This window comes from Sander lucioperca, chromosome 3 (assembly GCF_008315115.2).
Source record: "Sander lucioperca isolate FBNREF2018 chromosome 3, SLUC_FBN_1.2, whole genome shotgun sequence".
In the NCBI taxonomy this organism is placed as follows: domain Eukaryota; kingdom Metazoa; phylum Chordata; class Actinopteri; order Perciformes; family Percidae; genus Sander; species Sander lucioperca.
Window position 1 is genome coordinate 36,637,394 of NC_050175.1, and position 27,269 is coordinate 36,664,662.

Consider the following 27,269-nt stretch of genomic DNA (forward strand, 5'->3'; position numbering starts at 1 on the left):
ACTTTGTGTTTAGATTCTCATTTTGTTACTTGTGTGATCCTCCTTTCTTTCTTATAGCGTACATACAATATTTTATTGTTGGAGGGAGCCTAAGACTTTCGTTGCCAACTGCTTCCCTGTACTTGTTGTGCAAATGATGAATAAAGACCTTGACCTTTGAACCTTGGGTGGTAATTCCATATATTTTCTCAACTGACCTAGAAAACATGCCATGATCTTTTCTCCACAATTGGACTAAAATCATCCAGATGCTTTGGGAAATGCAGATGTTTTGAGATGGCTCTCAATGGGTTTATCTTTTAATTTTGAAATTGAATTAAAAACACAGGGACTTTTCAATATACACTCAATAAATACACATATCAATACATACATATTCATATCAGGTACTTTCATGACTAAAAACTCAAACAATTTCTTTTATTTGTGGCTTTTATTCTATTGTTTTTTCTATTTCTTATACTTGTCTTAAATGTATGTTTTTTTTCTCCTATGTCCACTTAATGTGTATTTGTGTTATTCTGATGTGTGTACATTGTTTTCTTTTGAGCTGCTGCAGCACAGGAATTTCCCTAGTGTGGGATTAATAAAGTCAATCTTATTTTATCTTATCTTATCTTTTAACTTTTCTGTTTGCGGAACCAAATACACAACAACTCTGTTTCCGGTCGGAACACAGACTACGGGGACTTCCGTTGTTGCCTTTTCTTGCTGGATAACGATGGCTTTCCCAGAGTTTACATCGGAATAATTAAAGTGGTATGTAAATAAATAACCAATCCAAAACACCGAGCACGTCCGAAGTATGTACACAGTTACAATGAATATTAAAATTATTGATAAATCGCTCGTGAGTCACATACTTTTGCGAACCAAACACCGTACAGCTAGCATAGCTAACGTTAGCGGTGTTGGTCGATGTTGGCCAGAAATGCATTTGCCCTGCGTTAGCTCCAAGTCAGGCGGACAGGAGACAACTTCTTAAATATAATATATTAATATAGTTTAATATAAGAGAGCCATAATGTGTTGCTTGACTTAAATATAACGATACGTTGTTGTAGTACAACCTAACTGAATTAAACCGCTTTAAAAACTCAAAAAGTAAAATTAAATAAACAATATTGGACATTGGATTTAGCATTGAGAAGGCCAGCAGTGTGCATTCAAATGTTGTATTTAATATATTCAATATGCATGCACCTGCAACTGAAAAAATAAAAGTACCTGATATGAATATGTATGTATTGATATAAGTGTATTTATTGAGTGTATATTGAAAAGTACCCGCGTTATTCTTTTTTTAATTTAATTTCAAAATGAAAAGATAAACCCATTGAGAGCCATCTCAAAACATCTGTACAAAACTAACAAGAAATAAAATGAAATGACAAAGTTATGACCATTATTTTATACGTTTTTATTGTGTAATTTGAAAATATCTTATTTAGTGAAATTAGGTCAGTTTTGAGTTTGGCCTGCGTTACTAGGCTTGCTTAAACATTTCTTTCTCTACGATGTAGCAGGCTCTTTCATACATGCATTAACAATGAATGCACATGATAATTGGAGTTTTCTGTTCCTAGACTTTATTGCAGATCATTATCTGCATTAATACCTCTACTTTTTGAACCTTTTGAAGGAATTAAAAGGAAAGCTGTACATTTGCACTGACTCATGAAATAACAATCAAACACACCTGGTCAGTTTAGGGTCTAATGCTGCGTTCAAGGCAACCCGTAACTCGTGTTTTCACAACCTTCCCGTGAAAGTGCCCCGGAACGGCAGTCAAACCCGTAACTTACTCCCCGTGAACTGGTACCAGATGGTTGTACTCCCAGTTACAGTTTTTGACGTCACACACACACACACATAAACAACAATGGCGACCCCTGTTGATGCTGTACAGACGCCGGTGGTTAACGGTGAGAAATAGAAATAAATAGACATAAATAGGCAACGTAAAGTAATTCCACACATTGTTATCACAACAATACACATACAATTGTGTACTACTACAGGTTATGTTTATTAAATGAAGGCCAAAATATGTCGCCGACTAGAAATCGCTAGTATCAGCTAGCGCTAGCTAATGTCAACGTTAGGTAGCCGCTGAGGGGTCTGCGGGGGTAAGCCGTCGAGTCGATGCAGAAGCATAAATCAGCCTTAAGTTGCCCCCCACCAGGCCTAAGCCACATGTATTTTAAAGAAGTTTTTTAAACTGCAGTTACAGCGGGGCGACTCGGTTGGAAACGTTGATGTAGTCATATTTTCAAACCTGTAGTTAGATTTTAGCACTGACTTGATGTAGAGCCCTATGGAATCTGCTTTTTTAAATGCTCAATTTTGCGATTCCTTCCATGATTCTGTTATCACAGAAACTATTGGGCTCTACATCAACGCTGCCATCAGTCTGTGACGGGCCCCAGCCGGGCCCTCGTCGAAAAAAAAGACACTTGCCACCGGGCTGAACAACCTTTCTGGGGGAAACCCTGAATGCATTCATTATTAATGTTATCAATTCATGTTTTGCTATTAATTTAAATATTACATTTATGTTATTAAAAAAGGTCTATTCTTGCTGTTTACATAACGTATACACTTCACACTGTCTGTCTCTTGATTGAAAAAAAAGCCCCACTAATGGACATTATCGTCAATCTAATAATAATAATAATAATAACTGCTTCATTGCTTTTGTACTGCCAACACTGTCAAGCCAGTCTAGCTGGTGACCGACGCTGTAGTTCTTTCTCTTACATTTTGTACACTAACTGCACTTGAGAGCAGAACTTTATAAGTAATGCACCTATGTAGACACACTGGGACTGTATTTATGTAGCGCTTTTCTAGTCTTAACGACTTAACTCAAAATGCTTTTAAATGTACAGGAACCATTCCCCACTCACACACATTCATACACTGTGACCGAGGCTGCCGTAAAAGGTGCCACCTGCTCATCAGATGAGCATACACACACAATTACACACTCCGATGGCACAGCATCGGGAGCAATTCACGGTTCAGTGTCTTGCCCAAGGGCGCTTCGACAAGGAACTGCAGGGCCAGGGCTAAACCCACCAACCTTCCGATTGGTAGTCGACCGCTCTTACCACCACAGCCACAGCCACAGCCGCCCCTAATAAGCCACTGAGACTCTAAAAACAGAACAGCCTCTAACCTGCTTTTTATTTTTCTGTCCAGGTTGATGGCCAGTCTCGCTCCTCCCGTCCCATCTGCTCTCGCCTCGTCTCTTTCCACGTTGCTTCCCTGCGGCTTCGCTGTGGGGCCTTCGCGGCTCTGCGGGGGCAGGATGGGGCTGTGGTGGGTGGGCCGCTCGCTGGAGGCTGGATCCCTGCTGGGGAGGGACGGGGACACAGAGTGGACCTCGAAGTATCACAATGACCCGATGGCTCAGAGCCGAGACGATGAACTTACGATGAACTCTGAGTCCAAATCGAGTGAGACCAACAGCTCAGAGGCAGAAAAGGTAAATTGAATACACATTTAAAAAAGGAAGAACATTAATACAGACACATAGCATGCAGACAGAGCAGGCTGTTAACTCTATTAAAGAGCCCCTTTTATGCTCCTTTTCAGCGTCATATTTGTACTCTTGGGGTCTACTAGAATAGGCTTACATGCTTTGATGTTCATGCTACGGGCAGAACATATGAAAAACTGTGCTGGCTTTCAGTGGCTTATCACTAGTTAAGGTATTTCAGAAAGAGATGTGGGCGAGGTATTTTTAGGCAGTTGAGAAAAAGTGTTGTCTGTGGGAGAGAAAGCTCCACTTGGAGTGAAATTTGTTTTTTGTACTTTATACATCTATTAAACACAAAAAAAACTATACAACACATAAAAATATGGGGAAAATCCAAAAAAGCATAATAGGTTTTTGAGATTTCTTTTGGCATTTTTAGGCCTTTACTTTTGACAGGACAGCTAAAGGCTCTGACACACCAACCCGACGGCCGACCCTCGGCAGAAAAGGCAGTCGGACTGATCATTCGGCTCCCGTCTCCCCGAGTCGGTCCAAAAAGTGCCTCAGAACACACCGAAGCAACACCGACTTGAGTGTACGTTCTGCGCGTGCGCGAGACGCAATACGTCTCCATAACATCAGGCGGCGCTAATCTGTATTGTCGCCCAAAAAATGAAAACCGGAAATGACGGCACATCTCTCTAGACCTCGTAAACACAGAGCACGCTGTCGTCAGTCATCGTTTTTATCAGAGAGTGGTGATAGTAGTCAAGAAGGATCGTTGTCATTACTCTGAACTGACGAAAATACGATGGCTAGTAATAAGACGATACTGGCGTTGTCAGCTCCGGTTTTCTCGTGCACTGATTCGCTAGTCAAGGGCTAGCACTCCACCAATCAGATTGGTCATTGAGTCCGACTGCCCACTTGGCCGATTCAAGAAGTCAAATCGGCCAAAATGAACGCCGACGGCTCCTCTGACTGACAGCGGCACGGAACACACCGACAGACTCGAGTCACCGACCTCGCCGACGGCCAATAATCGGGTTGGTGTGTCAGCACCTTTAGACTTGAATAGGGAAAAGAGAGGGCGAATGACACGCAGCAAAGGGCCGCAGGTCGGAAGCGGACCCGCGGCCACTGCGTCGAGGACTGAACCTCTGTATATGGGCGCGCGCTCTACCAGGTGAGCTACCCAGGCGATTTTATTTGGAAATGAAACGAATAACTTCTTTTTATTCTACTCAATATAGAATATTGACCTTCAAAAGAGTTTTGCAATCTTAGTTCTGTTAACTTGTCTATTGTGCGGTTTGTTGTCTCATTTAGATTCAAAATGTGTCATGATTTTACATTCGACAGCAGCAACTTGTTTACTTTGAAACCATTTGATCTCAGTTGCAGACAGAAGGAGGACAGTAATTCAGTGCCGAGTCGTGGGAAGATAATGAACCGGTCCTTGTCATAAAACATGAGCAGGAAGTGTCAGAGCAGCTTCACAGATAAAAAAAGCTGTAGCAACGATAATTTACAAGGGCACTGCAAGAAATACATATTCAAAGTACAACCTACCTATCAGTTCATTTTTTTTTTTACTAAGTGGGACTGAGTCCGACATGGACAGTAATCATCACTTTTATGGACATTAATATAAAAGTACCTGTCAATCAATCTGTAGACATAGGAATTAGGCTCATGATTCATTCATTTCATGAAACGTGATGTTATCCATAGCAATGGCGTCTTAGCCTTGGAGGTCTCTCAGTTCCTTAGTTAAAGTTGCTCTCAGCAGCGTTGTGAATAGGTCAGTGGAAACTCTGAGCAAGGAACTTTCAGTGCCATTTATAAAGGACTCCTTCTGTGTGTTGTGTTGTGTAGGCACTGATGGAGATAGCAGCAAATAAAGAAGCCTTACTGCAAAGTGCCGTCTGGATCAAGTAAGTCGACACATTCACACAAAAGTAACTGAGGCTTTTTGTCCTCTTAATCTGATTTTTTTTTTTTAAACCTTTATTTATCCAGGTAAGTCGATTGAAAACAACTTCTCATTTGCAGCGACGACCTGTCACATTCACACCGTTCCACATTCATACCTGGAAGCTGCCCAGTACAACCACAGTCTGATCTGCTGGCCACTGAGCAGCTCCACTGGAGCGGTTGGGGTTAAGGGCCTTGCTCAAGGGAACCCAGATTTTGTCCTGTCGGTCTGGGATTTGAACCGACAACCTCCCGGTCACAAGCTCGCGTCTTTAACCTTTAGGCCACTACTGCCCTTTAGACGCTTGGATTGGTTTGATTTCTTGTCAATAAAATGCTAGTCTGGATCAACGGAAGTACATTTCCAGGATAAAGCCTGACAGCCGCCGGTGTCAGGCTTTGCCCCTCTGTTTCCGCTCTCTGTGCGTTGCCTCAAAATCCCGTCGCTACGGGAAACTACAACAACAAACTTGAGCCAGCAAGCTACACGCTGAAAATGGCAAGTTTTGAAGGAAATTTGGATGCCTGCTTTGTTCATTCGGGGAATAATTGTAAAGATTTACAAAGAATATGTTTACGGCATATATTCTCTAACTGGGACGTTTTGGGAACGATTGGTAGGATTGCTGTGGACTAAGTACACACAGCGATACACTGGTAAAAGTAAGTTACGTTTAACCATGTCTCCAGCTAATTTAAATAGCTCATGTTACTGTATTGTGTGAACAGTTAACTTTATTTTATATTGTACGTGGCGCTTTCTTTTCCAGGTTGCATATGTTCCACCAAAACAAGTTTCTTCTTCCCTGCTACATTTAGCAGAGCCACCTTCGCTGCGTCCAGAGCTTAGTGCCGCACAAGATGATTGTTTTTATTTCTCCTATTGCAGAATGCATCTGTGGTCTAGCCAGACCTAGTCTATATCTATGACGTTCCACTTGCGGGATTGCTCCGGTGCCGCAGGAAATTCCGCCGGGTGCATGTATTTTCGCCGATTTCCGTTTCCTTCCGCCTTCTTTTTTGTTGGAATTTTAAACTCCGTTGGATTTATAGGTCTGGCAACACAAGACTAATAATATGCAAAATACAACATCTCGGACTTTGTTAAGTCCTGGACTTGTTTTCATCATTGTCCCTGGTGTTTATAGTCAAGTTAAACTTTGATCTGAAGAAGGCGCTAGATGAAAAGTTAAAGGATCACCAAACTGATTAGGATGTATCCTCTGGTGAACATGAATCTCTGTACCGAATTTCATATAGGTACCGAGATATTTCAATCTGGACTAAAGTGGTGGAACAATTGTTGAACAACACCATCCAAGGAGCCAAGGAACCTTTAAAATGAAATGGACCAGTCAGATGGTATACTAGACACGTAAAAAATAGCACCATAAAAGACAAAAGTTGCATGGCATCATTCAAGGTGCAAACATCAATGGATAAAATAGTGACACGTAAAACAGTGTATTCAGATATCCACATCCTTTTGTGGGAATTATAGCTTCAGTAAAGTGCAGTATTTAACTTCAGGAGGGTTTGACAGTTTATTCCAGTTAGCCATGAAAATATCAAGATTTAAGGATGCTCAATGTCTAATTTTAGCTTTAGATGGGGTGGGATAGGGGGACAATAATGTCTGTAGATTTGTATGACTATGTATCTGTATTGTATACTGTAAATACTGTCTGTATTTTATTGTGCCATCTACCTGCCCAGGGACTACGGGCGGAAAGTAGCAATTTGCTACAACCTGGCACAAGACATCTAATAATGTTTTTTTGTGCACTGTCCCTGTTCAAATAAATAAATTACAATTACAATGTTTGTCAGTGCTGTTGTTTGTGTGTTGGCTGCACTTTCTTTTTCTACTGCTGGCGGAGTATGTAGTGCCAACACTTACTCCTGCTGCAGGCAGTGTGCCGTGTTGTATCCTGATTTAAAAGCGGACCTATTTTTCTCTCCCAGAGAGTGAAACTGGGGCAAAAATTGCACTTTCATTTGCTGCCACCAAGTCTCTTGTGATGAGCCATAGGGGGCGGCTTAATTATAATTATCCTAAAGCCCATACTTCCACGTCATATTTGACTCTATATGCATTATGGGAACGTTGAAGGTCTTTTATGTTCTCAATCTCTGACTGCGTTTCATTGGTACATTTGCTTAGACACCCACATTCTCCCTTCATGTCAGACCCAATTCAATGCATTACAAATACTCTTAACTGTCATTATACAGTATATGTGCACCATATTTAAATTCAGTTTAACATAGGGCTGGACGATTAATTCTGAAGCTGTTATCGACGTATTTTTCCCATGACGATAATTTTGATAATTTATTCCTTTTGATCTCCTTAAAAACAGTCTACCGCGTGTGTAGTCACGTGACTTTGCCCGGACCAGTCAGCCGCATGGAAAGCATAATGGAGGATAACTCAAACACTGAGTCCGAGTCAACTGAGCAACTTGTGCCCCCCCAAAAAAAGCAGTGTCCGTCGTCTGGAAACATTTTGGCTTCAGATGAGATGATTTAGAACAATGTGATTAATTATCGTTCATTTATCGTTATCGAGATAAAATGTGCACTTAATCGTGATTTTAATTTTAGGTCATATCGTGCAGCCCTAGTTTCACATCTTTCTGTTTGCGTCCATTTGTGTTAATTTCCCCTCAGATTTGCCTGCCAGGCGCGAAGCAGAGCCCAGCAGAACGTGTCAGTGCAGTGTGCCTGTGGAGAGGTGTGTGCGGGCGGGTGTGCGGATGTGTGTCTGCGAGTGTGTCGGGACATCCAGCCTGGAACAGAGCTGCTGTTGTACGGAGGCACCGCTGGGAAAAGTCAGACAACAGACAAACCTGACACACAGGACAACTCCACTGGACACACAGGTACAGACCGTGGATGTATTATAAGAAGTGGATACAGTGTTTTAGGCGGCGCTCCGTTCTTTCCTATGGGAGTTGCTCAATGGCGCATGAAGTCTTCATGGAGCCTAAAATTTACCGGGATGATCGGCACTACTTCCGCTCTGTGCGGCCCATAGAGCCGGCTCGCTAGAGACGGGCGTCGGCCAAGCGGGCTCCTTCCCCTTTAGCACTCCGCTAACTTGAATGGGGATTAAATTATTTAATCGTGCGACTCTTCTAGACTTTCCAAATGTTATCAGACCGAATGGATCAAATTCTGATAGTAAAACGAGTCACTTCGCAGGGGTTGAGATGCTAAAAAAAAATCTATCCACTGATTTATGACGTCTCTTTCGCTATGTAAGTCTATGGGCAAAAGACTTTTTGGGCCCCATGGCATCACGTGACATCAAGTTCTATGGCATTTCTCAAAGTGCATACATTAACTTCATTAAGTCAAAAAATGACATTGTATAAAGCTGCTTCAGTCCACCTTAAATTCATTCACACTCTCCACCTGGAGGAGCTAGAGGGACGTTAAAGGTGCCGTAGGTAGGATTGTGAAGATCCAGGACTTAGCCAAAAAATTTGAACATCGGCAACTTCTCAGTCCCTCCCCCCTTTCCACTGAAGCCCAAAACGGTCCTAAGCCCCCCTGATGAGCGCGTGTGAAGAGGGGGGAAGGGGAGGAAACCTATCTGCAGCTCGTGCGCGAGAAAGGGGGAGGGGAGGACGCTATGAAATGCGTGTGCATGAGCAGTGATTGATACGCAGTTAGACACCCCGGCCCTGATTAGTGCATCTGAACAGGGAGCTGTGGATTTTTGCAAATCGCACTACAGGCTGCAGGTGGTGCCAGAGGAGCTGGATTTATTTTAATTACCTGCTTCATGTAGTTCTACTCGACCACCAGTTTCAGCAAATATGACAGAAAGTTAGTTTTATAAGGCTTACCTAATGCATCTTTAAACTTTCAACTAAAACATTAAACTAAAAGTTGAGGAGACTCAATAACAACATGGATCCCAGAAAACCTCATTCACCATCCAGTGTTATAATTAGAGTCCCAGTTACAGTTGAATAAAAAGGCCTGTATGTGAACACAAAGGTCTTAGTAGATAAATGAGCATAAAAGCAGAATTTCCACGCCGTCATTATTTAACATCCCAAACATCCGTTAGTTTCATTTGAGAGCTTTGTGGAGACAAACCCTCTCTGATCAACTCAACAGGAGGATAAAAGCTGGAGGTTAATAATTAAGGGATGAATCATTTCCTTGGAAAGTAAAATACAAACACCAAGCAAGAAAACTAAATCATTAAAGCACATTTGATGAATAGGAATTATATTCTCCCCAGCCCTGCTAATCCATTAGCAGCATTTATGTGCTGTGATTGATGGGACATTAATGAGGACCTTTACCCAGCAGCAACAGACCGTGGCTCATCGTGCTTATTTAAACATATTGAGCCTATAAATCATGCATGCATCTCCACAACAATGATGAATTCTTAACGCTAGTTAATAAGATAAGAAACAATTGGTCCCTGTAGTACTACGTTGTTTTGGTAGCAAATATTAGTCAGATTCTGAGGGAGAAAGGAAAGGTGTAATATAGGGAAGAAGTATAATAATGACAAAAGAAGCTTTAAAATGAATAAAACATAATGAAAGCAAAAAAAGAAATGAAATTAAAATCCGGTCAAAAAGAGTGAAATCCGGGGGATTGTGGCAGTGGAGCAGGTCTGTGACAAATATAATATAACATAACCCTGACAGAGACTGTTCTGCATAATGAGTACTTTTACGTTTGATACTTTAGGAACATTTTGCTAATACTTCTTAAGCAAAGAAGCACATTGTGCAAAGTGTCAATCTATTACTTTCCTTCAAGTATAATCTTGAATTCAGAACTTACTTTTCATGTATTATTTATTCCCGTTGTGGTATTGCTACGTTTATCTGAACAATACATCTGAATGCTTTGAATATAACAACAGCAGAAATGTTATGGATACAGTATAAAGTACGCAAGCCCAACAGTGTGTGAAACCTCATGTACATGTAAGTGTTATGTCACTGTAACGCTAACTTACCGAATTACATTTGCAATTATTATCTTGTTGGACTTTTTTTTCTGTAGGACTGCAACAAAATGACCAAAAAAATGCCCATTACAAATTCCAAGCCTAAGGTTATCCTGACATAGCTTGTTTTTCTCCGATTAAATAGAAATATGAAGTTTATAAAGATATAAAACATTTGAGAAGCTGGAAGCAGAGCATGTTTGGTATTTCTGAATGATAAACAACTTCAATGATTATTCAATTATCAAAATTCTTGCACATATTTATCTTTCAGTCAACTCACCATTTTACACTGCTTTACTGTCATTTTGTTGTTGGACAGATAACCAGCTGAAGCACAACAAAGACCCAGAGACTGTAGTCACCGACATAGGGATCATTCAAGAGAAGGGAGAGGAGGTGGAGGACAAACAGGAGGAAGAAGAGGACGAGAAGGAGGAAGAACGGCACAGAAACCAGAGCAGATGCATCAAGAGAAGTCGCCCAACTACACACCCGAGGAAGAGGAGAGCGGAGAAAATCCTGGACAGAGACCCTGATGCTCACACACACAATAATAACATCACAGCAGCAGGTGGACACACAGACAGCGCAGGTAGTGTCCCAGCTACTGGGGACAGACAGACGGACTGTAAACCTACGGACAGACAGTCACACAGTAAACCTACAGACAGACATACAGACTGTAAACATGCAGACAGACAGACAGACTGTAAACCTACGGACAGACAGGCAGACTGTAAACCCACAGACAGACAGTTACACTGTAAACCTGCAGACAGACAGACAGAGTCCGAGTCCGACAGAGGCCTCTCTGCCCCTCTTCCCGTCCGCTGCAGCTCCCGCCTGGCTGCTAAACCACGACGCGTTCACTGTCTGACCAGCTGGGGGAGGGAGCCCCCTGCCTGCCCCGACCCACCCACACAGACAGAGGGACAGAGCCGGAATTCCGCCGAGCACGCCACATCTGTCCCAGAGAAGGCGGCGTCCATGGAGATCTCGCACCCTGATGCCGAGGCAAATTCTGAGGCGATTGCAGCAGCGTGTGTTGCCGGGGCGGCTCTGTCGTGGCATCCGGAGGTCAGAGAGAGGCGCTACAGATGTTCCAGCTGTGGGAAAAAGTTCTACCAGATTGGCCACTTAAAGAAACACCAGTTCAGCCACACGGAAGAGAAACCCTTCAGCTGCCAAGACTGTGGGAAGAACTACACCTCTGCAGAAAGCTTCAGAGCCCATCAGGTAAATGATGATTGAGCAGATAAACTTCTTTCTTTCTTGGGTCCAAAGATATTCTGTTGATATTTGCGGGTTTAAGAAATCTGATATAACGCCAGATATTTGTATTTTAACGTAAACACATAATGCTATCAAACATTTTCAGTTAGGATCCCTGAAATTTGGTAATTTAAGAGTTGCGATCAAGACGTATTGAGCAGGACATTTTACAGTTGAAAAAATAAACTTCAAAAACAACACTAACAGTACATTTCAAACAGTAAATGTCACTGGAAATTAGGCTAGTATACATATTTGTAATAACTACAAACAACACTAAAAATGCAACAAAAATATACTTAAAGATAAGAAAAATAAAACAAAGACAGTTTCAATCAATCAACATTTATTCATATCCCCCTTTTACAGCAACTAGCAGGTATCCAAAGTGCTTTACATCAAGGACCAAGAATACAAACGTCACATACAGGAAAATCAGAAAAGAATAAAAATACAGTAAACTCTGAAAAGGATATGCATAAAAGGAAAATGTCACAGCGCTACTATGTGTTAAAAGCCTGTAATAGCCATTGTAAATGAATAAGTTTTGAGGTTAGATTTAAAAAGAGCTGCGTCTGTAATAGTGTGAATGTCAGGGGGTAACCTGTTCCAAAGTCTCGGTGGGAAAAGCAGAGTTTAGCTGATTCCTCTGGTGGAAAGTTTGAAGTCTGTTTGACCATGGACGCTTGGTTTCCGAATTGACTAGTTTGACCAACTGCCATGGGCAAAGCAGAGAAAGGGGAGGTAACCTTCCTCCTTATGACGACATGAAGGGAAGATTCCAGATCGGCCCATCTGAGCTTTCATTTTCTCAAAGGCAGAGCAGGATACTCAGGGCTCGGTTTACACCTATCACCATTTCTAGCCACTGGGGGACCATAGGCAGGCTGGGGGAACTCATATTAATGTTAAAAAACCTCATAAAGTGAAATGTTCATGCCATGGGACCTTTTAAACCAACGGCGGTCAGCAAAAACAAGGTTTTCAGCGTGTTAAGCGTGTGTTTTAAGATTATTTTTTGGGGCTTTTCCCTTTATTGACAGTGGATAGACCAGAAAAGGAGAGAGAGATGGGGGATGAAACGCAGCAAAGGGCAGCAGGTCGGATTCGAACCCTGCGCTGCTGCAGGACTCAGCCTACATGGGGCGAACGCTCTTACTGGGTGAGCTAGAGGCCGCCCCCAGTTACTCTTTAAGCAGTCAAAAGAGGCTCTCCAAAGTTATGAGCATCAGTTTACACAATTTTTATTGTCTAATATGAAATTTTTCTTTATTGTGAAATGAACTTGCGTTTGGTTTTAGTCTTGGTTTGTTCCTCTATAACGTCAGGCATCACCCTAATGGTGCAGTTACAATTAGAGCCAGATTTATTGTGGATTTTTTTAGACTGTTTAAACAATGTGACAACAATATATTGGCCAATCTTTCTCTCTTTATTTATTTATTTTTTTTCTACATTAACACAAATGTTATTTATAGGCACCTTGTTTAATTTGGTACCAAGATCTATAGTAAGCAGAACATAAAAAAAATAAACTAAAAAAAACTTGTGAATGCTCTCTGGTGGACAAACTGTGATGAATCTAAACTACAAACATATCTTTGCCATCTGTGTACTGACATGTCTATATTAATCGGCCAACGTTTACACTGATATTGCCAGATAATATTTCTTTCTTTCTTCCATCTCCAGCGGCTCTCTGTATCTTCTTTACCAACGGATGTCTCCCTGTATTATTGCATCCTCTTAACTCCATTCTCAGCAGGAATAATAAAATAAAACGACCTAAAAAACAAACACTCGACAGCCCTAATGGGTTCAGAAAAACAAAATACGTCACCGGTGGCTATTTTTAAACAGCGGGTGTGTGGATATGGGGAGTTTTTTTTTTTTTTTTTTACTCCTTGCTCCCTTGACGGCAATGAGGTTAGTCATCATACAGGGTAGCAATTTACTCACCCCAGTGATTAGGTACAATAGCAGTAGTAATAACCAGTTTTATTTCTAATAATCATGGTCGTATTTGTAGATGAGTCACCGTGGGGAGCGTCCGTTCCCCTGCCCTCACTGTGAGAAGACGTACGGCCTGAAGAGGGACCTGAAGGAGCACATGGTGCTGCACACCGGAGAGAAACCTTACGTCTGCGAGCACTGTGGCAAGGCGTTTGCTCGCCGCCCCTCCCTACGCATCCACCGCCTCCTTCACTGCAGCAGAGTGGTTTACACACAGCCTCCGAAGGTAGGGAGCTGTGAGTTTCTATTTAACTGCACTGTGTGGAAGAAAAATGTCTCTCAGGTCCAATTCAGTGGCTGGTTCCGATGAGTTTTATTCACTGCGCAGTGGAGACACAAGTTCTCAAGAAGCGGTAGGATTCTCTCTGACCAGAGTGAGTTTTCTGGCCAGGGATTTATACGAGGTTACAGGAAGCAACAGAATAACACAAGCTGAGAAGACATCACTCACAAGCCTATCTGAGTAGATTTGCATAGACCCAATACCGTCTGCTCAAACTGTTGAAAAATGAGGTGTGAACTAGAGGTGCAATGATGAATCGATTTAATCGATTAGTTGTCAACTATTAAATTAATCGGCAACTATTTTGATAATCGATTAATCGTTTGAGTCATTTTTTTATAAAAAAAAAAAAAAGATTCCTCTGATTGTAGTTTCTTCTCTCCTCTGTGACAGTAAACTGAATATCTTTGAGTTTTGGACAAAACAAGACATTTGAGGACGTCATCTTAGGCTTTGGGCTTTCAACACTGATCCATAGGGGTGTAACGGTACGCAAAAATCATGGTTCGGTACGTACCTCGGTTTTAAAGTCACGGTTCGGTTCATTTTCGGTACAGTAAGGGAAAGAAATGCAAACATTAAACTGCAGGTTGTTTATTACTATAAACTTTTTTTTAACAATTTGTTTACACTTTTTAACACACTTTTTAATAAAATATAATAAATAAAATATATATAAAATAAAAAAAGAATAAGAAAACTACTGCTGCAAAGTTCTCCACTAAATAAAATACTCTCAGTCTCAAACCAATATCACATAATAAAATATAATGAAAAATATAAATAAATAACTATGGATTACAGTGCAGCATTACCAATCCCAGCTTGTCAACAACCGAGTATGGTCGTAGATCAGCTGCTATAAAAACACCAATTGCTTTCGTTATTGCGTTGGCCCGATCGGAATTACCAGCAAAGGTCTGTTTAAATGCCAACGGGAGCTGCGCTTGAATTACGGTCGTTTTTTTCCTTGTAGTAGTGATGTTCACACTCGTGTGATGCCTTTTCAAGTGCGTTAGCAACATCGGCACACTGCTTTCGTCTTATCGACTAGTCTTTGTCCGTTGACGTATTTCACTGGGAAACCGAAGCGTTCCCAAACAGGAGACCTTAATGATATGGGTGGCTCTTCAAGCTCCGGCTTGTCCGTACTGTCTACGGGCTTGTCTGCATTGGCCATGACGCTAGCTAGCGAGAGGCTGGGCTAAAGCGTGCCGTGTGTGATTTCTATTTTTTTCCCCAAACCACTTCAGCGGAAATCCCGCCCTGCAGTCGATTTCATTGGTTTAGGTTACAGTGACGGCAGGTAGGTTTAGAGATCAGTGTTTGGTGTCTGTACAGTGATTGACATATTGACATGACCAATGAAAACTTTAGAATCAGCTGCAGGGCGGGATTTGCGCTGAACGCGGAGACTTCCGCCACTTAATATGTTCGTGTGGAAACACGAAAATTGACCTATGTTCCGCACACAAAAGATCGCGTTCGGACGTTCGGTGCACATTGCCCTGTACCGAAACGGTCCGGTACGAATACACGTACCGTTACACCCCTACTGATCCACATTTTTCACAATGTTTTGACATTTTTATAGATCAAACAACTAATCGATTAATCGAGAAAATATTCAACAGATTAATCGACTATGAAAATAATCGTTAGTTGCAGCCCTAGTGTGAACACCGCTGGAGCCAACCTGGCTCTGAACCAAAGGTCACAGTCACAGTCACAGCGAGCAAAGTAAAATGCTTTGTTTAAACACTAAGCTAGACCGAGGGCAGACCGACACACAGGAGATACTGAATGTTTCTTGTAACTAAAAACTTCACATAGTTCAAATAACTTCTGGAGTGTTGAGGAATATTTTGTTCATGTTTCTACATTTAGAAATCTTTTGGATCAATATGTTTTGTGTTTTTATTTAGGAAAATATGATGAAAACACGTCTGATTTTTTAAAAATGTTATTTGTGACACGATTTTAATACTTTTATTAATCATTATGGTTTATTGACTTAATTAACCTTTTAGCTTAGATTGTACTGATTTTAGGGATATGAAGTAGAGCTTAGATCGGGCCCAAAAAATCAAGCCCGACCTTACCCGAGCCTGAGCACGTTGTGTCCGAGCTCAGCCCGGCCCGACACATTACCTGACGTTCTCAACTAGAGCTAGGCAACATATCGATATTATATCGATATCGTGATATGAGACTAGATATCGTCTTAGATTTTGGATATCGTAATATGACATTAGTGTTGTCTTTTCCTGGTTTTAAAGGCTGCATTACAGTAAAGTGATGTCATTTTCTGAACTTACCAGACTGTTGTAACTGTTCTATTATTTGCCTTTACCCACTTAGTCATTATATCCACATTACTGATGATTATTTATCAAAAATCTCATTGTGTAAATATTTTGTGAAAGCACCAATAATCAACTCTACAATATCGTTGCGGTATCAATATTGAGGTATTTGGTCAAAAATATCGTGATATTTGATTTTCTCCATATCGCCCAGCCCTATTCTCAACTGCAATTCCGAGTTGTTTGAACTACAGAAATCTGTTTAGAATTATCTTAATGAATACCGGTAATGCAACAAGGACGAATCATGTAAACTGCGCTGTTTGTTTATTCAGAATGGATCCGAATGAAGAAACGTAAAATAAAAGAAAAAACCTCAACCCTAGCTCCCTCAGCCGAATAGTGTGGGTAACAGATCAAGGCAGCAACATATTCAAAGCCCTGGAACCATATAGGAGACTTTCTTGTCTCCATCACCTAATTAATACTGTCCTTCGCCACAGTCTGCATGCTGACGCACTGGCAGGATTAGCTGGGAGACTTCTAAATGAGGGCGCACATGGAAGTAGTTCTTTTGTAGATTATGGTGAACTTGTGTGTGTTGTAGCAGTGCTTTGCTATTGAGAACGAGGTAGCATGCTAGCGTTAGCATTAGCTTTAGCATGCTAACGCTAACGCTACGAGCTAATGGTTGCGGTTAGCCTGCTCGTTTCGGCTTGTGACGTCACAAGCCGTTCCGATTTTGAACAGCTCACCCAGAGACTGAAGGCAGGACACATTCAGAAACCGTATCTCACTCTAAACAGCATGGATGGATTTTTTTCAAAGTTTGTATGTGTGTGGAAGCACCAGAGACACAACATAACACCCCAAATCCCAGAAAAAGTGATTTTTTCACAATATGGGCACTTTAACATAATGTAGTACATTATGTTATAGGTAGTAATAAAGTGTAATAATATATTGTAGGGTACAGAATTATGATCTAGAATAGAATATCAAATGCAATACAGTATATGGTGTAATATAAAGTGAAGTAGATAATAATTGTAGTATAATAAATATATTAAATGTATGACACAATAAATCAACAGAATATGCTGCAATATGCAATACACGGCACACTATTTAAAATGGGCTGTACAAATGTTTTATGAGGAAGGAAATGCATTCAACACACACTCGTTAGAGCTCTATACGCTGAGTTCTGTTGAGTAACACTGAATAAAATATGACTTTTGAGTGTTTACAAGAAAAACTCCACAGATTCCCTTAAGTGCTTGTTCACTCGTGTGTGGTGACATTTCCAGATGATTGCTGTTTTAATAGGGAGGACAGCGTGCAGCCTAATGAATTCATTTTTCACTCCTATAACGTCTTTCTCCTGAAATCCGCCGTTAACAAGGAGGAACATTTTGAAATCTATGCTGCTGCTGCTGCTTCCTCTCAGCTATTTCTGACTCATGAAACACAGTTTCTAAAAAAGTTTTTTCTTTCTCTGCACCGCTCAGCCCAGTTTTAAAATCTTTCACGTAACGTCTTTAAATTTTGCATGCAGGTCTTGTTTTTTCCTCCCCGAACAGCAGTTTGATTTTAAAAGCATTTTGTTTTTTTTTCTCACTCAGGTGCGGTGCACAGTCTGCCCAAAGCTGCTTGCTAACTCCGGCTCTTTGAGGAACCACATGAAGCTCCACACGGGGGAAAAACCTCACATCTGTCAGCACTGCGGGAAGTGCTTCAGTCAGAAAGGTAATGTCAGAGGCCCAAGACTGATCCTGGAGCTGCAACAAGCTGCCTAAGCGTCTCCGTTTGAAAATGCTGCTGTGGTTAGATGTTGTTTTTCTGCCAGCTGCTCTGATCAGTTAATGCAAAATGAACGTACAATGTGATCAATCAATAATTTGAGCTGAACTGGGCTGGAGAGATCCTGCATCTCGTCTTGTGATCAATTTAGTGACTAGATAGTCTATACGACTACGTTTCATTTCGGGGATTGTCCAGGTGCCGCCGGAAATTCCGCCTATGTCCCTCATTTCGGTCGGATGTCCGCCATCTTCCGCTTCCTTTGTGTTGGCGTTCTAAACTCCGGTGGATTTCTGAGGACTATGGTTAACTGCTCCTCAGATCTCTGCAGGGTAAATCCAGACAGCTAGCTAGACTATCTGTCCAATCTGAGTTTTCTGTTGCACGACTAAAACAACTTTTGAACGTACACGTACGCCATGTTCCAGCAAAACAAGTTCCTTCCCGAGACTATTTTGCAGAGGCACCGTGGCTCCGTCCGGCGCTTAGCACCGCCCAAGACGATTGTGATTGGTTTAAAGAAATGACAATAAACCAGATCACGTTTTTTCCCCATCCCAGAATGCTGTGTGGACTTGCCAGACCCTCCTCCAGAGCGCTGTGGAGGAAGGTCTGGCAAAGCGAGACTAGTGACTAGATGACGGTCTAAATAGATGGCTCTCTCCTTCAATACTTTGCCTTTGCTTTGGGAATTAGCATATATGCTTGTTTTTCCTGAAGCGTGAGATACTTCATAAAGTATAATATCTTCAGTCGTTCAGATGTTCGTTGAGGCACTCTTCATTCCAGGCGAGGTGGGTTGCCTCCACTAGAGCTAGGCAATATATCGATATTATATTGATATCGTGATATGAGACTAGATATCGTCTTAGATTTTGGATATCGTAATATGGCATAAGTGTTGCGTTTTCCTAGTTTTAAAGGCTGCATTACAGTAAAGTGATGTCATTTTCTGAACCTACCAGACTGTTGTAACTGTTCTATTATTTGCCTTTACCCACTTAGTCATTATATCCACATTACTGATGATTATTTATCAAAAATCTCATTGTGTAAATATTTTGTGAAAGCACCAATAGTCAACACTACAATATCGTTGCGGTATCAATATTGAGGTATTTGGTCAAAAATATCGTGATATTTGATTTTCTCCATATCGCCCAGCCCTAGCCTCCACTATACTCTGACTGTATTGCACGCAGCATTCTCCTCCCCTTCTGCTATGTGCGTGTTACCGTTTTCCAAATCCCCTTTCCTACAGGGAAACATCATGAAAAATGTGTTTATTTATCAATGACAGGACTTAAAGAGCCTTACTGCTACAGTTGCAGGACCAAAACACTTGTGAACGCCGTCTCTCAGGAACTAGATAACGGATAGAGACAAGATGATATCCAATGATAAAGGAAGTTTATGTCATCCAGTGACTGATTTTAGATATTTTCCATTGAAAATAGTTGGCAACAACACAGCACCAAAAGAGAGAAAAACACACTTCCAACATCTCAAGATTTCAAGAGATGTTGGAAGTGTTTACACGTTGGGGCACCCCGGTAGTTTACTGGGTAGGGTGCGTACCATTAAGGCTCAGTCCTAACCCCAGCAACCAGGGTCAGAGTCTGGCCCGGGGCCCTTTGCTGCATGTCTTCCCTGTTCTCTTCCTTTTTCCTCTCTGTTTCTGTATAAACAAAAGCATAATATGCGTAAAAAATCTAAATAATAAGGGGCATTTTAGGCCTTTATTACACAGGACAGCTGATTTGAAAGGGGGCATAGAGGGGGGGGGGATGACATGCAGCAAAGGGCAGAAGGTCAGAATTGAACCCCTGGCCAATGTGGCAAAGACTGAGCTTTTATAAATTGGGGCCACGCTCAACCCAGTGAGCTATCCAAGTGCCCCGTCAGCTAAAATTTCTCAGGGGCTTGATACCAGGCCGAGCTGTTGTTGGTCATAAACGCTCATTGAAGCAAACACAAACTAATCTAAATATGACAGCGTTGGAGCACCGAAGCTAATCACATCCCAGATCGAACACTTTAGCGAACATACAGTTAGATATTAATCTTCTCATCTGACCTTTAGAAGGAAAGTAAACACATTTCCCCAAATGACAAAATATGCCTTTAATTGTGAAAGACAGAAAACCAAATTGTGTTGTGGTCACATGGATGAGGTAACTTTAATAGAGTATTTTCAACAAGAGACTATTTTGTAACACTCAGAGGATCCATTCTCCTGCCGTGATCAATTTCCACAATTTATGTTTTCATTTGTCAAAGTGACAACAGTAATTCGGTGAGAGAATCTAGTCTTTACACTTTGTTGGACAAATGCATATTCACTCTGCCCTGCTGCGACCAGAGCCTCCCCCATCGACAAGTATGATGTCTGACTGACTGACTGTCTCTCTGACTGTCTCTAACTGTCTGTCTCTCTGACTGTCTCTATCTCTGTCCGACTGTCTGTCTCTATCTCTGTCTGACTGTCTATCTCTCTGTCTCTATCTGTCTGACTGTCTGTCTCTCTGACTGTCTCTATCTCTCTCTGACTGTCTCTATCTGTCTGACTGTCTGTCTCTCTGACTGTCTCTATCTCTCTCTGACTGTCTCTATATGTCTGTCTGTCTGTCTCTCTGACTGTCTCTAACTGTCTAACTGTCTGTCTGTCTCTCTGACTGTCTCTAACTGTCTAACTGTCTGTCTGTCTGTCTCTATCTCTGTCTGACCATCTGTCTCTCTGACTTTCTCTTTCTGTCTGACTGTCTGTCTCTCTGACTGTCTCTATCTGTCTGACTGTCTATCTGTCTCTATCTCTGTCTGACTGTCTGTCTCTCTGACTGTCTCTATCTGCCTGTCTCTATCTGTCCGACTGTCTGTCTGTCTCGCTGACTGTCTCCATCTGTCTGACTGTCTCTCTTTCTGTTTCTATCTCTGACTGTCTGTCTCTCTGACTGTCTCTATCACTGTCTGACCGTCTGTCTCTATCTCTTTCTGTTTCTACCTCTGTCTGTCTCTCTGACTGTCTTTATCACTGTCTGACCGTCTGTCTCTATCTCTTTCTGTTTCTATCTCTGACTGTCTGTCTCTCTGACTGTCTCTTTCTCTGTCTGACCGTCTGTCTCTATCTCTTTCTGTTTCTATCTCTGACTGTCTGTCTCTCTGACTGTCTCTATCACTGTCTGACCGTCTGTCTCTATCTCTTTCTGTTTCTATCTCTGACTGTCTGTCTCTCTGACTGTCTCTATCACTGTCTGACCGTCTGTCTCTATCTCTTTCTGTTTCTATCTCTGACTGTCTGTCTCTCTGACTGTCTCTTTCTCTGTCTGACCGTCTGTCTTTCAGGGAACCTCGAGGCTCATTTGAGAATTCACAACGGAGAGAAGCCCTTTCCTTGCTCCGAGTGTGACCAGAGCTTCTCCCAGAAACCCGACCTCCGTCGGCACATGTTTTCCCACACCGGAGGAGGTTTCCTCTGCAGCTTCTGTGGGAAATCATTGAGGGACCCACACAGCCTGAAGTCCCACGAGAGACTGCACACTGGAGAAAGGCCCCATCGCTGCCCTGTCTGTGGAAAAGGTTAGAACATGATATTGAAATTTTAAAGTTAAATAAACACTGTGGGGAGAAAAAATAAAGGGATGAAACAGGCTGGGGACCACTCTAATCTCTCCTCATTTGCGATTCCCCCAATTTTCCTTATCACTGGGATTGTAAGTCTTAAAATACTACACATAGTGGCTTTAAACCTGCATTAACTGATTTTGTGTCCACTTGGAGGCAACACAACAAGCTGTAAACTCAACAAGCTGTGGCTTTTCTACACATCCAGCTGACACATGCATAACAACATTATCAGCAGCAGAGCCAGAGATATCATCTTCCACTTCTATGTGAGATATTAACACTTTAGACTATTTTCATTTAAATTAAGAGAATTAAGTCATGTTATGCTGATCACGAAATGGCCTCATGGTTAAAATGTAGTGCTCTAATTTTGTTATTTTGTCGAACAATAAAAAGATTTTCAGTAAAAAAAAAACAAGCAGTTGAAACAAGCTCGTCAGGGACCCAACCAACGTTGTTTGTCTCACTGCAGATGTTCTGTCCTGCATACAACAGGTTGTCCACATGTACACTACCGGTCAAAAGTTTGGGGTCACTTAGAAATTTCCATTCCACTCCATTACAGACAGAATACCAGCTGAGATCAGTTGCATTGCTTTTTTAATCAGGGCAGCAGTTTTCAGATTACATTATGTGCTTACATAATTGCAAAAGGGTTCTCTAATGTTTTCTCAGTTAGCCTTTTAAAATTATATCAGATTAGTAAACAGAATGGGCCTTTGGAACATTGGTTGCTGGTGATGGGCAATGTGGATATTGCATTAAAGATCAACCACTTCTTTCTACAACAGAACTCTTTTGTAATTATGTAAGCACATAATGTAATCTGAAAACTGCTGCCCTGGTAAAAAAAACAATGCAACTGATCTCAGCTGGTATTCTGTCTGTAATGGAGTGGAATGGAAATTTCTAAGTGACCCCAAACTTTTGACTGGTAGTGTACCTTTTATGAAGCCTTACTAAACGTGTGTGCTGAGTTTAGTGGTTGCATTATTGATGAATGACCTTTCACAATTACAGGTGGCAGATTATCCCTCATGACTGGCTAACCCCTAATTTCCACCAGGCGCGTCTGCGCTGCGTTCCGGGCGCGTGGCGTGCCCCGTGAACAATCACGGCCATTCAAGTCAATGTTTGATATTCCACCAGCCGCACCACAGCTCATCCCAGAAGCGTGCGTGAATCAGAATCAGAAATACTTCAATAATCCCAGGGGGAAATTATTTTTGTTACCACTCCAGGTATACAAACAACATATACAAACGACATATATTATCCAGACTTTTAACATATATAATAAAAACAAATATACAGTAATAATAAATAAAATATGAAATGTACAGTGTTATGTGCAAATAGGGCAATAAAAAGAGAAAATGATTGTCTATGTTGAGATGATTATAGTGCAATAAAAAGAGAAGTGAATAGTCTATATTTGAGATGAGATGATTACAGAGAGGGGGTGTGTGACTCTCTGAGGGAGGTGTTGTAGAGTTTAATGACCACAGGCAGGAACGACTTCCTGTGGCGCTCTGTGGTGCATCTGGGTAAGAGGAGTCTTCTGCTGAAGGTGCTCCTCTGCTGGGCCATGTGTCGTAGAGAGGGTGTGAGACATTATCCAAGATGGACTGAAGCCTGGACAGCATCCTCCTCTCAGCCACGGTCGTCAGTGTGTCCAGCTCCTCCCCCACGACATCACCAGCCCTCCTGATCAGTTTGTTCAGTCTGTTGGTGTCTGCGACCTTCATCCCACTGCCCCAGCATGTGACAGCGAAGAAGATAGCACTGGCCACGACAGACTGATAGAACATCCTCAGCATCGTCCGGCAGATGTTAAAGGACCTCAGCCTCCTCAGGAAAAAGAGTCGACTTTGGCCCTTTTTGTAGACAGCCTCGGCGTGTCTAGTCCAGTCCAGTTTATTGTTTAAGTACACCCCCAGGTACTTGTACTCCTCAACAGTGTCCACAGGGACCCCCTGGATGGAAACAGGGGTCACAGGTGATTTCGCCCTCCTCAGATCCACTACGAGCTCCTTCGTTTTTGTCACATTGAGCTGCAGATGGTTCAGCTCACTCCAAGTGACAAAGTTGCCCACAACAGTCCTGTATTCAGTCTCATCACCCTTTTCTATGCAGCCAACTATTGCTGAGTCATCAGAAAACTTCTGAAGGTGGCAGGACTCAGTGCAATAGTTGAAATCCGAGGTGAAGAGGAAGGGAGAGAGGACAGTCCCCTGTGGAGCCCCAGTGTTGCTGACCACCCTGTCAGACACACAGTTCTTTAGGCGTACATACTGTGGTCTGCCCGTCAGGTAATCAACAATCCAGGACACGATGGGGGCCTCCACCTGCATCGCAGTCATCTTCTCACCCAGTAGAGCCGGACGGATGGTGTTGAAAGCACTGGAGAAGTCAAAGAACATGACTCTCACAGTGCTCGCAGGCTTGTCCAGATGAGTGTAGACTCTGTTCAGCAGGTAGATGATGCTGTCCTCAACTCCCAGGCTGGGCTGGTAGGCGAACTGTAGTGGATCAGTGAAGGGCCTGACCATAGGCCTTAGCTGCTCCAGGACGAGCCTCTCGAAGGTCTTCATGATGTGGGACGTCGGAGCCACCGGTCTGTAGTCCTGAGGGCCGCTGGGACGCGGCGTCTTTGGCACAGGAACGAGGCAGGACGTCTTCCACAGCACGGGGACCCTCTGGAGGTGCAGGCTCAGGCTGAAGACTAGACACAGCTGGGGGGCACAGGCTTTAAGCACCCTGGAAAATACACCGTCAGGGCCAGCAGCTTTGCCGGAGTGGAGTCTAGTCAGCCGTCTTCTCACCAGGTCAGGCGTGAAGGACACTGTAGAGGTGACTGTAGGGGGAGGGGTGAGGTCCTCAGGTTGTAGAGGACATGGTGTAGAGCCGGGGGGAGGGGTGGAGTAGGAGGGTGTGAGTTGAGGTGGTGAGGTGCAGACAAAGGGTCTGTAAGGAGTAGGAGGAGGTGAAGTGGCAGTTTTTGTTGGGCAGCCAGCAGCAGAGACTTGTGGGGGATGGGCCGCAGTATCAAACCTATTGAAAAATAGGTTCAGATCATTGGTCCGGTCCACACGGCCCTCCAACCCCATGCCACCAGTCTTCTGGAACCCAGTGATGGTTCTCATGCCGCTCCACACATCCCTCATGTTGTTATGCTGGAGTTTACTCTCCAGCTTTCTCCTATAACTGTCTTTAGCCTCCCTGATTTTGAGTTTGAGTATCCCCTGCACTCTCCTCACCTCATCACCTCATCACGGTTGCCATCTCTGAACGCCCTCTTCTTTTCATTCAGGATAGCCTTCATGTCCTTGGTGATCCAGGGTTTATTATTGGAGCGGCTCTCCGCTCCGCTAAAAATACGCGCCAGGTCAATTTTTTACGCGAGCAGTGGGCCGTTCGGAGAGCCAGGAAGGAAGTTAAACAGCGAGAGTATCCAGTCAATTTACCAAAACACACCCCCCACTATCGTTTATCGTTTATACGTGATTGTTCTTTCAAGTATTTGTAGAGAGAATAAAATCTGCGAGTCTGGCAGCAAGACGCTCCACTTTTGAGACGCTCCCGGTGTGGTATTGCGCGCGGTGGAGGACGGAACAAAACCGCGGCACAGCCGGAACGCAGCACAGACGCACCTGGTGGAAAATCGGAGCAATGGGCACAGATGGCATTTTAGTTTTTATAATTTTACTTGTAAAATGCGATTACAGGAGTGAATATTGATATTTTTTGCTAAACTGTTGCACTGCGGGACATGTTCCTTCGTCACCATTAACACACTGTAACAAACAATTTACCGAGAGATGGTTTAAAGATCCTTACAACCAACAGTTATATGGACATGAATGTTTGCACTGTGATAATGAAAATCAAATTCCAAACATTAAGCAAACTGTTAATGAAGTCTTTTATTATCTTGGTTTCCTCATTTTGTAATTTTGGCACTGAGTTGTTCATGTTCTCAAATATTTCTTTAACTGTTTTTTGATGGCAGAAAATATAGAATCATTGATTTATTAGTATTTATATCAGGGCTGAACGATTCAGGGGGAAAAATCTATTTGGGATTTTTCTGCCAAATATTACAATTATGATTCGATTTGTGATTAATTTATGGCTAAAGTTCGATATCCACTGTGTAACAGATAAAACATGTTATGGTGCATTATACCATGAGACACCATCAAACTGCTCTACATTCTTATAAAAGGATGAGAACATGGATATGAATTGCCAGCAGTACGTGTTTTTCTTTTAATAGGCATGGAACATTGAACAGTCAAACACAGAACATTTATCACAAAAAGTTATAATAAAAAAAACAATTCCAATAAAAGATATGAGTACTGTCCTGTAAAGTGAAGTGTCTGCTCAGTTCAACAGCAGCATCTACATATACACCTTCTACCATCATGTTAAATAAAGTTCTACAAAATATATGAAAAATCCACTGAAAATGTTTCAGATTTCTGTCAACAATCTGTGATATGTAACATTATTCCAGCATTTATCTTATGAAAAAACAGTAAATATAATAATGAAAAGAGGAGTAAAAAAATGTTACACCAAACAGTCAACTAAATATTGCTATATTCGATTAATCGCGGTCTTCACGACTAGCTAATCCCATTCTTTCAAATCGCAATTTCGATTTGAAAACGATTAATCGTTCAGCCCTAATTTATATGTATTTATTGTTTTCCCCTCAGGCTACACCTTGGCCACCAAGCTGCGGAGACACATAAAGTCATCCCACCTGATGGAGAAGCCGTACCGCTGCCACTGCGGCGCCTCCTACACCGTGAGACAAAGCCTGCTGCGGCACCAAGCTCAGCACAGGACCGAGGGAGGAACTCAGGAGGAGGCGGCGGCGGAGTGGGAGGGAGGACACCGAGACGAGACGAAGAACAGTAGCGAGTCCGAGGTCGCGCAAGACTTGGCGTCTTCGGGCTCCAGTCACCCGAAGCCGATCAGAGGCAGACCCAAGAAGAACTCGCTCCCTCGGGGAGAAGGAGAAAAGCAGGAGGGTCACGTGAGGCGGAAAAGAGGACGAGAAAAAGTGGAGGAGAAGGAGGCGAGAGAAGAGACTGAGACCTCGAGAGCAGAGAGGGCAGGAGATGACGAGGCTTCGGGTAACATGCAACATGTCGTCTACGTCCACACAGACAGCCTGTTGGCGGAGAGCCCCACCCCTCTGCTCCTCACCTCGGAGGGCTCGCTGCCTGCGGGGACGGGCCAGGAGCTGGTGGAGGTGGTGATATCCGAGGGCGCCGAGCAGTGCATCGTGATCCTTCAGGAGGAGGGGGGCGGACTCTGCTCTGTGGCGCAGACAATTGAGATTAACACAGCGTAGAGTAGTCTGTATTGTTGACGTTCCACTTCCGGGTTTGTTCAGGTGCCCCCAGAATTTCCTACAGATGTCCCTTTTTTTTGGGCCGGATGTTCGTCACCTTCCTCTTTCTTTGTGTTGGCGTTCTAAACTCCGGTGGACTTACG

The 27,269-nt window shown here is 42.6% G+C and overlaps 1 protein-coding gene across 1 annotated transcript; it reads left to right on the forward strand.

Annotated features, from left to right (window-relative positions):
- The first annotated feature begins 660 nt into the window (after positions 1-660).
- On the forward strand, positions 661-27,269 carry LOC116067273 (zinc finger protein 37-like). Its single transcript, XM_031323675.2, has 9 exons — positions 661-759; positions 3,205-3,490; positions 5,363-5,421; positions 8,135-8,346; positions 10,774-11,690; positions 13,756-13,965; positions 17,954-18,077; positions 21,474-21,707; positions 26,483-27,269. Exons 2-9 carry the CDS (start codon positions 3,209-3,211, stop codon positions 27,124-27,126), a joined length of 2,682 nt encoding a protein of 893 aa, XP_031179535.1. The 5' UTR covers positions 661-759; positions 3,205-3,208; the 3' UTR covers positions 27,127-27,269.